The 15,694-nt window shown below is 49.8% G+C and overlaps 1 protein-coding gene across 1 annotated transcript; it reads right to left on the minus strand.

Annotated features, from left to right (window-relative positions):
• Window positions 1-4,060: 4,060 nt before the first annotated feature.
• Window positions 4,061-12,644, minus strand: NEFH (neurofilament heavy chain). Its single transcript, XM_053206015.1, has 4 exons — window positions 11,683-12,644; window positions 9,646-9,845; window positions 8,548-8,672; window positions 4,061-6,910 (listed from the first exon to the last, which is right to left on the minus strand). The coding sequence occupies exons 1-4, from the start codon at window positions 12,554-12,556 to the stop codon at window positions 4,669-4,671; spliced, it is 3,441 nt and encodes a 1,146-aa protein (XP_053061990.1). The 5' UTR covers window positions 12,557-12,644; the 3' UTR covers window positions 4,061-4,668.
• Window positions 12,645-15,694: the final 3,050 nt, after the last annotated feature.

Consider the following 15,694-nt stretch of genomic DNA (forward strand, 5'->3'; position numbering starts at 1 on the left):
TTTGGGGTGGTCATGTAATATGTCAGAAGACAGAATGGCAAAGAAAGGAAGAGCTTGGGCTGTGTGGTCAGACAGGCTCAAATTTAAATCCAGCCTTCACCTCTTCCTAGCTCTGGGATTTGGGGCAAAGTCACTTCTCTGAGCCTCAGTTTTCTTGACTGAGAAAACGCAGGCCCAAGAGTGCTCATTTCATCAGGCTGTTGTTAGACTCTGAATATAAAATGTGTAGCCCAGTGCCCAGTCCTTGGAAAGTGCTCAGTAAGTGGTGACCATGATGGTGCATCAAAGCTGATGACCTGGATTCTAATCTAGACAAGCCCCCTGTTGTCTCCTGTGGACATCGGCTGAGTCAGTGATTTGTAAGAGCCCTTGTATCTCTAACACCAATCATGTCTTCCCTGCAATTTCAAAACTGAGTAAGTATACATTTCCTAGATGAGGGTCACTGAGGGCAATTTTTAAAAAATAGAACTGTAAAAAATTGACAGCCAGGTAATTCATAGTTTCTCTCTAGAACAAATAGGAAAGCGAATCTCTGCTACCAACTTGGCCTCAGGCAGGCTCCTGCCCCTCTGGCCTCCTCTTAGAATAAGGAGATGGGGCTAGAAGCTGTTTTGGACCCTGTTGGCATTGACTGGTTATGATCTGCTTATAGTGATGCATAGGGGTCTTTGCCTCCTCTCCTGACCCTCATCTGCTTTATCTTCAACTCCATTGCTTAGGTTCTGATGTCTGATATTTTACCTTGTGTTTTTAACCCTGTGCAACTTCTTGATATATCATTTTTGTAAGCTTTATTTTGAAGTAATTTAAAATGTACTGAAAAGTTGCAAAGACAGCATAGTGAGTTCCTGAATACCCTCAGGAATTGGTTTCTTTTAATAGTCACCTCTGTGTGATCATGGTATGTTTGTCAAAATGAAGATATTAATATTGGTATGTTACTCTTAACTAAATGACAGACTGCATTTGAATTCACTGCTTTTTCCTCTAATGTTCCAGGATCCAATGCAGGCTGCCACACAGCATTAAGTCATCGTGTCTCCTCAGTCTCCTCTAGTCTGATGGCTTCTCAGGCCTTTGATTTATCAGTTTTAAGCAGTTTCTCTAGACTGGCATGAGAGATAAGTGTTTTTGATCAATTACACACTCCAGTTTCCCTTTCCCCATCTTTCCCTTATGTTTATCTTACCTTTGGGTGTAATCCACATTCATTGCTTTTGTTATCTTTATGTGAATATTGTTACCTGTTGGATTCACTATGCATATTACACCTCCTCTTATACAAATTTTTTGCCTTATAGTTATTTTATTATTTGTTTTATTTTCCTTGAATTGACTAAATCTTCCCACACTCTCCAATAGTTCAGTAATAGACTTCCAATTTTATACATGATGGATCATGTCAAGCAATTTATCAGTTTAATTTTTTTCTTGGAAATCCCCCCCCCCCCCCCAGACTCATTCCAATCTGGATACGGGCTGCACAGCCATTGTCCTTCAGTTCATCCTCATTTGTCCAGGACTTTCCTAGTTTGAAACACTGAAAGCCCTATATCCTGGGAAACTTCTCCATGCCAGACAAATTAGGACAGTTGTCACCCTACATAGCAGTCCTCTGATGACCAAAATTAAGCCAATGATACACCACAGAAACTTGTTCAGGATTCTGTGGCAGCTTACTACAGAAAACATACAGACTCTGGAGTTCTAGGTTTAAATCCTGGCTTTGCCACTTACTAGCCGTATGACTGGGCAACTCACCTCACCAGTTTTCTCAGCATTATACAATAGGCAACAGAACAGCTACCTTGAAAAACTCCCATGTGGATGGGAAAATGCGAAATATGATTACTTCAACAAATGGTAGTTATCATTATAAGCAATTTGGGGAACGCAACTAATTGTGACTTTTTTCAGAAAAGACACATGGGGATTTCCTAGGTCCTAGATCCCCCTCGATATTTAGGTAGTGTAGCTATATGCCAGGGCCTGTGGAGGTCTGATTTCCCTAGGACAGAACTGTTCAGAAAATTAATACTCAGGTTTCACAGAGTCCTTGGTTGTGTTTGATAACTTGAAGGGCCAATCAAAACTGTTTCTAAAATGACATTTAAAGACCCCTTTGTTTAAATGTGACCACCCTATACTGTCTTGATACTCTTTGTTTTAAAACTTCAGACCTATGGGGCTCCTGGCTGCTCAGTTGGTGCAACTTTTGATCTCGGGGTTTTGAGTCCGAGCCCCATGTTGGGTGTGGAGATCACTTAAAAATAAAATCTTTGGGGCATCTGGGTGGCTCAGTCAGTTGAACGTTTGACTTTGGCTCAGGTCATGATCTCAGTTTGTGGGTTCGAGCCCTGCATCAGGCTCTGTGCTGACCGCTTGCTCAGAGCCTGGAGCCTGCTTCAGATTCTGTGTCTCCTTCTCTCTCTGCCCCTCCCCCGCTCACACTTTGTCTCACTCTGTTTCTCAAAAATAAATAAATGTATAAAAACATTTTTAATAATAAAAAATAACATCTTTTAAAAAATACATAAATTAAAAAAATAAAAATTGAGACCTGTAACAGATGAAAGTGGTTGCCAAAAGTGAGATGTGGGCCTTGGGCTGAGGAGTGGACTTTGGGCACAACTTTGAGGAGTTACTTGCTCATTCCCTGAGAGATCATCATTTGTGTTCTAGCACAGTGACCAGCCCCCTTCAGTCACTACATTATTCAGAACTCTTCTGGTTGCATATGACAGAATCCTAAAGTATCTTAAATGAATTTTGGCAAAACTTTATTGGCTCAAAGAATGGCCAACAAGCCTTGGAAAGGAACAACAGAATCAAGGACTTGAAATCTATAATGACTCTCTAGGTATTTTGTCTCTATCCATCTATCTCTGTCCATCTATCTCTCCCTTTCTCACAGACTAACTTTTCCTCAAGGCTGGAAAAATGGTAGCCCATAGCTACTGATTCCCATATCTTCCCACCTTCCACAATGAGAAAACTGCCAGCCAATCTGGTCTCAAGTTTGAAATCCCCGGAAAGGTATCTCATTGGCTCACCTGGAGTCACGTGGTCATTCTTGGGCCAATCGCCAGTGACCAGTGGCATAGAGCAATTAGAAAACATGGTGGCTCTGAGAACCACCTGGTTGGGGCAGAGAAAGAAGCAATTCCCAGGAGAAGTGCTAAAAACAAACACAAGGAGTCATGACAGTGCTAAAGTTGGAAACCACACAGGGATTTTACAGTAAAGACCTCACATCAGTCCACCAGAGCAACACAACTTTCAAAATCGTGTCTGGAGAAGTATGCTGGAGTTCAATTAAGGGACTACTGACAGATTGTTCCCAATGGTGGTGACTGTAGTCTTCACTACAGGTGAATTGGCAACATATGGCCCCTCATTCAGAAGACTCATCCCTCCTTACAAAAGAGGACATAGAGCTCTATAAATAGACTTTAATATTCAAAGGACCTCACCTATTCTCAGGTGTCAGGGTGCATCAGAATCAAGTGGGAGTTGGTAAAGCATGTACTTTCCCAGGCTTACCCCTCAAATTTTGATTCAATGGTCTACAATGGAAACAAGGAATCTACTTTTTCTTTTTTTAAGTTTAGAGACAGGGTGCCTGTGAGTAGGGTGAGAGTGTCAGAGGGAGAGAGAATCTTCTCTCCCTCAGAGGGAGAGCCTGACATGGGGCTTCATCCCATGACCCTGGATCATTACCTGAGCCAAAATCAAAAGGCGGATGCTCAACCGAGACATCCAGAATCTTCATTTTTATATGGCTTCCAGATGATGCTGATATAGGTGATCCATGGACCACCCTGTGAAACCATACACCAGACCACTTATCTACAAGATCCTAAAAATAAAGCACATTGCCTGGCACATGATTTATGCCAGGAAACAGCCCAAGGAAGGGCACATTAACTGGTCCCATACCTGCATGAGACCTCTGATGCTTACTCAGTCCTCTGCTGTCTTGAGTGTGACATCTAGACTTCCCCTGGCCCTGTCCCCCAACCTGCCTGGGGAAAGAGAATAAATAACAACAGAAACATTTTCATTTTATAAGCACTTGGTTTTATTGCACAGAAGCAATTGAAAGTGAACTCCAGTGGAAAAGTGCGCCCTGGCATGATTCAGTGGCCAGTGCACAGCCCCACCTGCTCCAGCTCTTCCAGGATAGAGAGCTCTGGGCAAGGGCTCGGCCACTCCTTTGGAAAACAGAAGGCATTCAGGAATAAGTTAAGACATCTCAAGCATTATGTGTTTCTAACTGCTCATTCATTATTGCGGTCATCTGTCAGTTGCACATACAGGAAATAAATGCACTTATTTGGAAAGGAGGGGATCAGTTTGTATACTCAAGTGTTTACATGTGGCATTCGGCATATATCACATTCGGCTACATAAGCTATCATATAACATAATTGTCCATCGCCTGGGGAGGGTTTGGGGTGTGGAGTTGGGGGGTCGGGAATACCCTCTCTTGCTAACATATTGCTAATAGAAATTTCTGTTTGGTGAAGGAGGGCCCCATCGTCTAAGTAGAGTTTCTTATATAAAGAAAAGGGAGAAAAACATGAAAATTTGTTATGTCAACTCTTGAGCTCCCAGACCCTCCTGAGTTTCTTTGGCTGTTCTGGATAGTCCTTTCTCCCTGCCTTACTTCTCCCCCTTGGAGGCCTTGTCTTCTGTGGCCTTCTCTGGAGGCCTGCTGTCTTTCTGGTCTGTGCTAGAGGATTTCTCAGCCTTTTCCGTCTTGGCTTTGCCAGGTGTGGGGGCCTCCTTGCCAGGCTCCTCTTTGGGTTTCTCTTCAGGCTTCTTGGCCTCTGTGGTCTTCTCCTTGGCATCTTTTTTCTCAGGTGCTGCTGGTGTCTCTTCCTTCTTTGGCTTTTCTGGCTCCTTCTCTGCTGCTTTGCTGGGTTCTTTGGCCTTGGCATCATCTGGCTCCTTCTTGGCCACCTCAGCCTTCTCTTTGGGCTTGGCCTCCTCCTTCACCTTGGCAGGAGCCTCCTTCTCTGGGGTCACTGCTTTTTTCTTATCTTCAGCCTCTTTCTTGGCTTCAACCTTGGATTCTTTGGGCTTCTCCACAGCAGGTTCCTTCTTTTCCTGGACCTCAGGCTTTGGAGTCTCCTTCTTGGGCACCTCATCTTTCTTGCTGTCCTTCTTCTCCTCAGGTTTTGGTGTGGCTGGAGCTTTCTCTTCCTCGACCTTCTTTGGGGGCTCTTTGACTTTCACTTCCTGGGGTTTCTCTTCCTCCTTCACGGGGGACTTTGCCTCTTCCTTCTTTGTGACCTCTTTCTCAGAAGCCTTGGTCTCCTCCTTCACAGGAGATTTCACCTTCTCTGGGGACTTGACCTCCTCCTTGACAGGGCTTTTTGCCTTTTCAGGAGATTTGATGTCTGCAGGGGACCTTTCTTCCTCCTTTGCTGGGGTCTTGGCTTCTGGGGACTTCACGTCAAGAGTCTTAGCCTTCTCAGGGGACTTGGCCTTCTCAGGGGATTTGGCCTCTTCCTTCACAGGGGACTTGGCCTTCTCAGGGGATTTGGCCTCTTCCTTCACAGGGGACTTGGCCTTCTCAGGGGATTTGGCCTCTTCCTTCACAGGGGACTTGGCCTTCTCTGGGGATTTGGCCTCTTCCTTCACTGGGGACTTGGCCTTCTCAGGGGATTTGGCCTCTTCCTTCACAGGGGACTTGGCCTTCTCTGGGGACTTGGCCTTCTCAGGGGACTTGGCCTCTTCCTTCACAGGGGACTTGGCCTTCTCAGGGGACTTGGCCTCTTCCTTCACAGGGGACTTGGCCTTCTCAGGGGATTTGGCCTCTTCCTTCACAGGGGACTTGGCCTTCTCTGGGGACTTGGCCTTCTCAGGGGATTTGGCCTCTTCCTTCACAGGGGACTTGGCCTTCTCTGGGGACTTGGCCTCTTCCTTCACAGGGGACTTGGCCTTCTCTGGGGACTTGGCCTTCTCAGGGGATTTGGCCTCTTCCTTCACAGGGGACTTGGCCTTCTCTGGGGACTTGGCTTCTTCCTTCACAGGGGACTTGGCCTTCTCAGGGGATTTGGCCTCTTCCTTCACTGGAGACTTGGCCTTCTCTGGGGACTTGGCTTCTTCCTTCACAGGGGACTTGGCCTTCTCTGGGGACTTGGCCTCTTCCTTCACAGGAGACTTGGCCTTCTCAGGGGACTTGGCCTCTTCCTTCACAGGGGACTTGGCCTTCTCTGGGGACTTGGCCTCTTCCTTCACAGGGGACTTGGCCTTCTCTGGGGACTTGGCCTCCACTGGGGACTTTGCTTCTTCCTTCACAGGGGACTTGGTCTTCTCTGGAGACTTCACCTCAGTTGGTGATTTTGCTTCTTCTTTCACAGGGGATTTAGCTTTCTCAGGGGACTTCACCTCAGCTGGAGACTTGGCCTCTTCCTTCACAGGGGACTTGGCCTCAGCTGGTGATTTTGCTTCTTCTTTCATGGGTGACTTAGCCTTTTCTGGTGACTTAGCCTCTTCCTTCACTGGGGACTTGGCCTCGGCTGGGGACTTAGCTTCTTCCTTCACCGGGGACTTGGCTCCAACTGGTGACTTGGCCTCCTCCTTCTCTGGAGATGCAGCCTCTTCTGCTGAGGGAGATTTTGTTTCTTCTTCTCCTCCTTCTGCTTCCTCCTCCTCACCCTTCTCCTCTTTGGCCTCTTTTTCTTCTTCTTCAGTCACTTCTTCAGTCACTTGGATCTCCTCTGTCTGTTCCTCCAAAATCACAGTTTCCTTCTCTGACTTTTCTACCACCTTGATCTTCTCTTCACTTTTGACCTTTATGTGAGTGGCTGCAGAGGGAATTTTGGGGAGTGCTTCTGGAAGGGAGAAAGGACTGGGGCCAAAGCCAATCCGACACTCTTCGCCCTCCAGGAGTTTTCTGCAGAATGGATAATGGAACACATTATTATTATTAACTCAGAACAGATTGATGGATTGGGGGTCTTCTTGAGTTACTCTGAAGGCCCATAGAATCCAACGGTATGGACTTTGGTGGAGGAAGGAATGTGAATAGTGGGCACTTTGAGACCGGAAAAAGTCACTTGGCAAATCATCCCAGGAACTACCCAGAATCTGCACCCCAATGGCACTGGGGTTTTATGCAGCTAAGTATGAAACTTATAAAACAACCTCCCCTAACATGCACAAAAACATGGTCCTCAAGAGAGAGCACCTGCATTAACAAAAATTACATTAATTGTCCCTCAACTAAAACATTTAAGAGGAAGATGGGAGCCTGAGCAAACAATTCCACATTTATAAATTTGTGATTAAGAGGTCTCAGAATATACCCATTGGAATGTTAAGGGTCTCTTTTCACCTTGTATTCTCATTCTTTGAGTTTTAGGAATAGGGAGGGGGCAGCAGTTTCTACCCTTTCCTACTCAGTAGATATGTGACCTCAGCCAAGCCACTCAAACACTTTAAGCCTCAAGTTTCTTCATTGGCAAAAAGAGGGTCACTAAGAGTCCCTACCTCAGAGGATTGTTTCAGTGAGATAATGAATAAAAAGAACCTGGCAGTACCTGCCTCACAGTAGGTGTAGGGGTTACCCCTAGAGCCCAGTGCTTTGCAAATTTAACAGCATACACATCCCCCAGCGATCTAGTTAAAATGCAGATTCTGATTCAGTAAATCTGGGGTGGGACCTGAGAGTCTGACTTTCTAACATGCTTGTGGAAGATGCCAATTGTGCTGGTTCATGGACCACACTCTGAGCACCAAGATTACAAACTAGACCCAAGAGGTGAGAAGTAAAGGGTCACCAGCCAGCAACTGGGACAGGTATTCAGGGGGTCAGCCTGCTCTTTAGCAAGAGATTGCTAAATTGGGAGGTCTCATGACCTTCTCCTGGCTACCATTTCCTGAGGGCTTGCTCTGTGACAACCCAGCGGTACTGAGATCCGCTCAGGAACTGGATTAGCACCTCCTCCTGACAACCCAACAAGAGTACTGTTATTATCATCCCCATTTTATTTCCCCGGAAAACCAAAGCTCAGGGAGCTAAAAAACACTAAGAGAATTGTAAAGGCCCCTGACAACTGAAGTATCTCCCTTCCCTCCAAAGCAGACCTCTAGTCAGCTGGATTTGGGGAGGGATGAGGAACATTAATCCTCTAAATCACTGTCAGAATGAAAATAAGCCACTCTCAAGACTTATTTCTCTCAGAAATCAGGATGATGGTTGCCAGGGCCAGAGGAAGTGAGGAAAGGGCAGTGGGGAGTTATTCATTATCAAGCACAGAGTTTCAGTTTGGGAAGATGAAAAAAGTTCTAGAGATAGATGGTGGTGACTGTTGCCCAACAATGTAAGTGTACTTAATGCCACTGAACTGTACACTTAAAAATGGTTAAATAGCAAATTTTGTGTTATACACATTTTACCACAATAAAAAAAATTCTTTTTGCTCTCTAAGACAGGCAGGCCATCTTGCTGGGAACTTGAAACTCAGTGCTTCGCTTCTCATAAGAACGCAAGGGCTCCCCACCATCCCAAAGGCCCCTGGCCCACCTCACCTGTAAGCAGCGATCTCAATATCCAGAGCCATCTTGACATTGAGCAGGTCCTGGTACTCTCGGAGCTGGGCTGCCATTTCCCACTTGGTGTTCCTCAGCTCGGTGTCCAGCTGCTGGATGGCTTCCTGGGGAGGAGAGGTCACACACACACATGTCACGCACCAGCCAGTGCCTGGCCTTCAGCACCAGGGAAGCTGGGGCAGACTGTGCAAACCCAAAGCAGTTCAATCTAGCCAGTCTCACTGGGGCCATGCTGTCAAAGCTGTGGCAGCCTCATTCACGGACATGGAAACCAGCTGAAGCAAAAATCCTGCCGTGTATGTATATGACCTCAACCTGGGGAGTGGTCTCGAATGAAACACACCAGGAATGATGGGTGATGTTTTACAGATCTTTTAAGCTTAGAAAATGCTCAGCAGGAACACAGCCTTGTCTGCTTTGGCTCCCAATGCTCCCAAGTGCCTGCCAGATAGGGCTGAGGAAGCACCCACAGCTGATGACTGAAGCAACACACAGAAGCAGGTTAAATACTAGTGGAAGCTTCTCCACTAGTATGAAGGCTCACTTAGCCCTGCTTAAAGTGAAACATTATGGCTGATTTTTATTGCCTCCTTTCTGCTTTCTCCGTTCTCTAATTTATCCACAATCACCACAATTACCATACTTGCATAATATGTTCTTTCAAAGTGTTATTTTTTTTGCCAGTTGTCTTTAATGCAAGGAATCTGCCAAGGCCTTCCCCAGGCTACGCTCACTCCCAGACACTGGTTAGTATTTACCAGATGTGCACTGTGACTAAGACCCTGCTGAGCAGGCTCATACACAGCTCATGAAAAGTTTGCCCATCTCTTTAACCTTTGCAGAGCAAAGTGGGCATTTTTTTTTCTTCATTGCATTCAAGGAATTCAGACTCAGATAAAGCAGGTAACTTTCCTGGGGCCACTCAGCTAGAAAGACACAGTGATACCCCTCATATGTCTCACTGACTCCAAGGCCCATGGTCTTCACCACCACAACCCTGCCGAGAGAGGGGCAATAACTTGTTCAGGATAACCCAACCAGGTAAGGTAGTCTGGTCTCTGCTCCACCCCTGCCCACCTGGTAGGATGCGATATCGGCCTGATGACGGTCCTCCAGCTCAGAGCGTTGCCTCTCTAATGAGTCCTTGGTGCCTTTGAGCGCCTCCAGCTCTGTGGTCCTGGCCTGTAGCTGGCGCCGATACTCAGTTATCTCCTCCTGTGCTGAGCGCATGGCATCTGTGTTCACCTTGGCTGCCTCTGAGAGTCTGTCCAGCCTCACTGGGGGAGAAGGAGACAGGGAACAGAGTTAGACACACCTGGATTTGGATTCTACTGATCCAAAAGGTGACACACGTGGGTTGAGGACCTACTGGTGCCTGGTGCCATCTTGGGTTCTTAATCCACCCTATCCTTTGTGATAGGCAAATTACTAATATCCAAGGCCACCTAGCTAGTAAGCAGCAGAGCTAAGATTCAAATCTAGTGTCTATCTGGTTCCAAAGATTCGATTGTCTCCCCCAATTCAGGATCTGAAAACTCATAAGGCAGAAGAAGCCCCCAGTTCTGGTCCTAATACCCAGTTCAGCTCCCCAGCAAGGGCTGGCGGTGCTAGTGTTTAAATGTGAAACTTGGCGTACAGGGCTTAATTGTGAGCATGTGGCTGAACAAGTTAATGAGCCTGTGACCTTTGGAGGCATAAAGGTGCTATGAGCTACTATGTAGCCATAGCCCCTTTCTTGCAGGTTTTTGGCTCTGTAGAATCCAAGGTCACCGCAGAGCCTGGGGCCCATGCGCCATCTCCTCTGTCCCTTCCCCCACCTGGCTGTGCATTCTCTAGCACAGGAGTCCCTGTGCCAAGGACAGCCACACCCTGGTCCCTGTGAGCAATGGGCTGCTGGTTCCCAGAAGATCTCTCAGGATCAGTGGAGGTCTGGAGACTAATCTACATCTCCTGAAAGTGAATATCCTGCATCCCAAAATAGTAACACCCAGGGCCTGAGTCGGGAGGGTGGGCCAGGGAGAAGGGAAGCCAGTTGGATGGGCCAGAAGTCCTGGGATGGTTTGTCTATGTGAAGGCCAAAGCCCAAGAGAGCAGAAAGGTTTGCTCTGGGAGGTGTCTTGCTGCAGAGATGGGGGAGGGGAAGGTTCTGCCACTGCAAAGGAGAGGAAAAGTAACGGGAAAAACCATGCATCTAAGTTCTAGCTTTCCTGGCTTTCCCTGCTAGTGTTGGCAAAGACTTAGAAACCATCAAAGTGGGTGAGGACCCTTACCCATTGTGGATCACAGACCTGTTTGAAAATCGCTGGAGCCTCTGCACCCTCTCCCAAGAAAAATGCAAAAGTTGTATACAGAGTTTCAGGAAGGATCATATAGCTCCCCTGAGTAAGAGGCTCAGCTTGTCAACCGCCTCCCCTTTTAACCCCCAAAGAAATGAAAACCAGAGAAGGCAAGTGTTAGTCAAGGTCACCCTGCAGGTGCTGGGCACAGCTTCAGAGCTGCTGCTGCTGCAATCTAGCTGACTCAGAGCATCATGGAGTTGGGAGGAGGGGGGAACTTAAGAGGCTCCCAGCTTCTCAAGTGGAGAGAAGACATTAAGGGGCCACCTCAGCCTCACACACCCATTCGCTGAGGTGATGATCCCTCACTGGGGAGCAGCCTAATAGGAGTCTGGAGAATGGGGTCCCCTGCAGGGTGCAGGCAAGGGGGATGGGCAGTGTTGGGCAGCGAAGGCATGTTACTTTGAAGGGCAAAGAGTCCTCAGTGCCTGTGACTAGAAGCCGTCACTGCTTTGGAACTGTGTTAGGAACCTGATGGAAAGGGGCCTCAGAGTGGGGTTATCCAATCTTGGGCGGGGGACAGAGGGGATCCAGAGCTTCAGGACAGCTATAAGGCCCCTGGAGGAGGGCAGCCAAAGGAGAACCCAGAGCTGCAGGGAAGGGAAGGGGGTTATCTCCAGAGACCCAGAGTGAAACTGTCGTTTAACTAAGGGGAATGCACTTTGCAGGGGGAAGCTGAGCAGTACATCCTCCAGCCCTGCCGCCTTCACCCTGGGAGTCCACCCTGCCAGGCCACCAGGGGGCGCCCCCTCCCCCGTACCACCGCGCGCCTACAAACCTCTGAACCACTCCTCCGACTGAAGCGTGCTCTGCACTGCGTGGCCTTCGAGTTGCGCGCGGATTTCGCGCAGCGCCGACGTCACGTCGCACTTAAGGGCGTCGCGCGCCTCGGCCTGCGCCTGCGCCTGCGCGGCGCCGCAGCCCTGGATCTGGCCGAGCAGCTCGCCCACCTCCTCCTGGTGGTGACGCCGCAGGTAGCCGCACTCTTCCTGCAGTGCTTGCGCTTTCTTCTGCAGCTCGACGCGTGCCGCCTCAGCCTCCTGCGCAAAGCGCGCGAGTGCGCGCGCTGCCGCCTCAGCTTCCTCCCGCTGCCGGGCCTCGTCGTCTAGGCGCTGGCGCACGTGCGCGATGTCTTCCAGCAGGTGCTCCTGCTCCAGGCGCAGCTGGCCGCGCGCCGCGCCTAGGCGCAGCACTGCACCGCGCATCTCGCGTACCTCTCGCTCATACAGCTCGCCCATGGCGGAGCGGCCCGCCTGCTGCTGCCGCAGCGCCGCCGCCTCGCCTTCCAGGCTGCGGTTATGTGCTTCGAGCTGCCGCACCTTGTCGATGTAGCCGGCGAAGCGGTCGTTCAGCGCTTGCAGCTGCTCCTTCTCGCTGCGGGCTGCCGCTGCTGCCACCACGCAGCCCTCCGGTCCGTTGCTCAACGTATCTAGCGAGTCGGTGCTCGAGGTGGCTCCTGCACCGCGGAAGCGGCCCGGCGAGGCCGATACGGAGCTCACGGATGTCCGCGCCCAGGAGTGGAAGCCGCTGGACGAGCCGGCAGCAGAACGCGCTCCGCCCTTGCGGGCCAGCGCGTAGTGCAGGCTGCCGCCTCCATGTAGCGGCGCGAACGGGGCGCCCAGCAGCGCGTCCGCGCCGCTGAAGCTCATCATGGCCGGAGCAGGTGCGGCCGCCGGTGGAGGGGGAAGCCCGAGGCCGAGACGGGGCGGGCGGCACTGCGGCAGCACTGGGATGCCGGCCTTTTTATAGCAGCCCGGTCGGGTCCAGCCCCTAGGCAGTTGGGGGGGGCGGGGGAGGAGGGCCCCGCCCTCTCTCCCTCCTCCCCCGCGGCCTGGGTCCGGCAGCTCCGCCGCAGTGAGAGGGGCGGGGCAGGGGGACTCTGGATTGAAGGGGAATCAACGCGACGTCAGAGGACCACCCTGAGATCGAGTTAGGGGGTAGAGGACTCCTGGAGTGGAATGGCGGGGACCCCTGGGTGCGAGTCCGAAGACCCTGCTACTGTGTTCGGAAACAGAAAAGGGGCCCGAAATGGGGAGATGACAAGGAGTCCTGGTGGGAATAGGGGCAGGTCGCCTTTGGGATGGAGTGATGGATGACTCTGTAGTCAGTGGGATGAGGGGACCCCTGAATGGGGGGGCACAAAATTTTCCTGAAAGCTAGAGAGGACCTTCAGATAGGGGGTGTAGCGTGTCTGGAGATTGGAGATGGCCCAGAATAAGGGAGGGAGCAGAGTAATCCTAAATGGACTCATGATGGGTGCTACAGAGATAGAAGACTCCTGAATGGAGGTACACTTTTTCCCTAATAGCTTGGGACCCACCAGGAGAGGCCTCAAGAAACTGCAGCCGGCTGAGGAATAGGGGAGGGGGACTTGGAGTTGGGAAGGGGGGCAAGGCTACCCTGAATTGGGGGTATGGGAAACACTTCAGAAGATGGTGAAAGGGGAGCCCAGATGGGAGACACAGTGAGACCACAGTATAGGAGGAGGTAGGCTCTGCAGCTGGCCCCAGCAAGGGGGACCCTCAGTGAAAGAGGCAGAGGATGCCATGAATAGGCAGGAGGAACATGGGCTGTGTGAGAGAGAATTCAGGCCAGGGTCTGCACACTGAAGTCAGCTCCACAGTTTGCTGGCCAAATGACCTTGGACAAGCTGTGTCCCCCACCCCTGATTTTCCTGTCTGTACCAAGAGGGGGCCCTGCCCTGGGACAGGCTGCAACTAGAAACCCCCTCCCCCCCCCCACAGCTTTTGCTTTGTGTGTGTGTGGGGGGGGGTATCTCTGGCTGAACTAGGAAAGGGGACCCATATACTGCCCGTGGATATGGCAGCTGCTTTCGCACAACTAGGAAGTCCATCTTCCCTTCACTTCGACTTTGTCATCTCTCCCCCACTCCCACAGCAGAGAAGTGGGTGCCGTGATAGGCATCCCTTTTCGCCCCCAGCTAAGTGGTGGAATGCTTTCAGGGTACCAAAATCCCTTACCCCCATAATCCCTAATAGAGGGTCAGATAGAAAAGGGGTACCTGGAATTTGGGGTGCCCTGCAGCTACTGGTGTTCTATGACTTTTTCTTGGGCTTTCATTCTCATGTGAAATTCCTTGGGAGTGGGGGCAGGCTGCGTCTGTCTCTTCAGCACCGAGGACAGGGTCTGTTCTTTCTAGGGGGAAAAAGGGGTTAATCTCTGCCTTTTCCTTGGGGGGGAGAGGGGAGGGAGGTATGCGTATGTGTTATGCAGATGAAAACCGAGGAGGGGGCAGTGAATGATCTGGCGGGGTCACTCTGGGAGTCAGGGACACAGCCCCTTGATCTTCTGCAAGGGGTTCCAGTCCCATGTTTTCTATGATGTTCTCCCACTTACACACACCTGGGCTGTCCCACTCCTCCTTTGATAGCTGAAAGGACCCCCACAGTCTTTTTCTGGGAGGGAGCTTTAAGCCTCTCCTCCCAGATCTGAGCGTCCCTGAGGCAGTTATCTCAACCCCCACTACACTTCCACTTTACACTGGCTTTCCTTTGGTGGGATCCCCAGGATGGAGACAGATAGATCCCCCCAGAAAAGACCTCTGCCAGTTTGTTTCTCCTTGCCCTCTGCCTCATTCCCAGACCGCTGGTTCTAAGCAGACCCTCAGAGATGAAGAAGTGATGGTGCTGTCCCTTTAACCATGTTTTACTGGAAGGAGAGTGCGCCAGGGAGGAGCAAGGAGGGGGAAGGGAGTTTCTAGTTTCGAATGGAGAAGCAGAACATGATGAAGCATTTTTCCCCCCATTTAAAGATCCAGTCATGAGTCTGTTTGCAGGGGGCAGAGGGGCTGGTTTGCAGTCGGTGCTGGGAGGATGGAGGTGAGTGTCTGGTCGAGGCTTCTGAGAATGGCATTTGGGGGGCTTGAGCAGGGCCTCCATGCTCTCAAGTGGCTCCCCATTTACTTGTCATTCTGCTTGGAATTTTGCCAGAAGAGCCAGACTCCTTTGAATCTTTTCAGTCATCTGCATAATGCAGATATATCCTCTGCTTGTGTAGGATGTGCAGCTGACAGCAAGGAAGAGTGGTGAGAGGGGCTGGGTAAAAGAGGGGAGGGGGCCAAGATGGATTCTATCAAGGTCAGGGGGTCACAACCATGGGATCACAGCTGCCTGTGGATTCCAAGCAAGAAATCCCAAGCATGATTTGTGTGGTTGGAAAAATAACATGAGAGTGGGAACCCTGAGTTCATTATTCCAAAGGGCCCATTTGACTCACATCTAGGAAGCCATTTCTGGCCTCCTTTACCCCTGCATTTAGTTAATTATCCTCTCTGAGTCTTTAGTGCTAATCTACCACACTGCACTTAACCGCTCTATGTTGTCATTGGTTGAATGAATGAATGAATGAATAAATGAATTCCATCAGTTCTCCAGACAAACTTGTGGTCTAAAAGGAACTAAAATGGTTCTGTCCTAAGTCCTTGGGCTTCACATCTCTTTCACCTTCCTCCCCTCAATTTTTACCATTTGGAAATGAGAACAACATAATCATCCATCCATCCATCCATCCATCCATTATATGTTTACTGAGCACCTACTGTGTGATAGGCACACACAAAACATGGAGGTTACAGAATCCCATAAACCTCTAAAATTGTTTCCCTACGACAAGAATCCTCAAGTCCTTCCCAAATCCTAGTCCAGCATTTCCTAAGGCACCTTCTTGAGGATGATAAGTGTTCCTCCAAAAGGAGAGGAAAAGAGGAGTTTCATGGCTAAATGAGTTAAATAGGGCTCCTGGAGCCTGGACTGGCAATGAACACTGAAAAT

Source organism: Acinonyx jubatus, chromosome D3 (assembly GCF_027475565.1).
Source record: "Acinonyx jubatus isolate Ajub_Pintada_27869175 chromosome D3, VMU_Ajub_asm_v1.0, whole genome shotgun sequence".
Lineage (NCBI taxonomy): Eukaryota > Metazoa > Chordata > Mammalia > Carnivora > Felidae > Acinonyx > Acinonyx jubatus.

Coding starts and splice junctions, on each gene's coding strand:
- NEFH (XM_053206015.1), bottom strand. CDS start 12,556: ATGATGAGCTTCAGCGGCGCGGACGCGCTGCTGGGCGCCCCGTTCGCG. Junction 8,673..9,645: donor CCGATATCGCATCCTACCAG/GTGGGCAGGGGT, acceptor TCTCCTCCCCAG/GAAGCCATCCAGCAGCTGGA. Junction 6,911..8,547: donor ATTGAGATCGCTGCTTACAG/GTGAGGTGGGCC, acceptor TCCATTCTGCAG/AAAACTCCTGGAGGGCGAAG.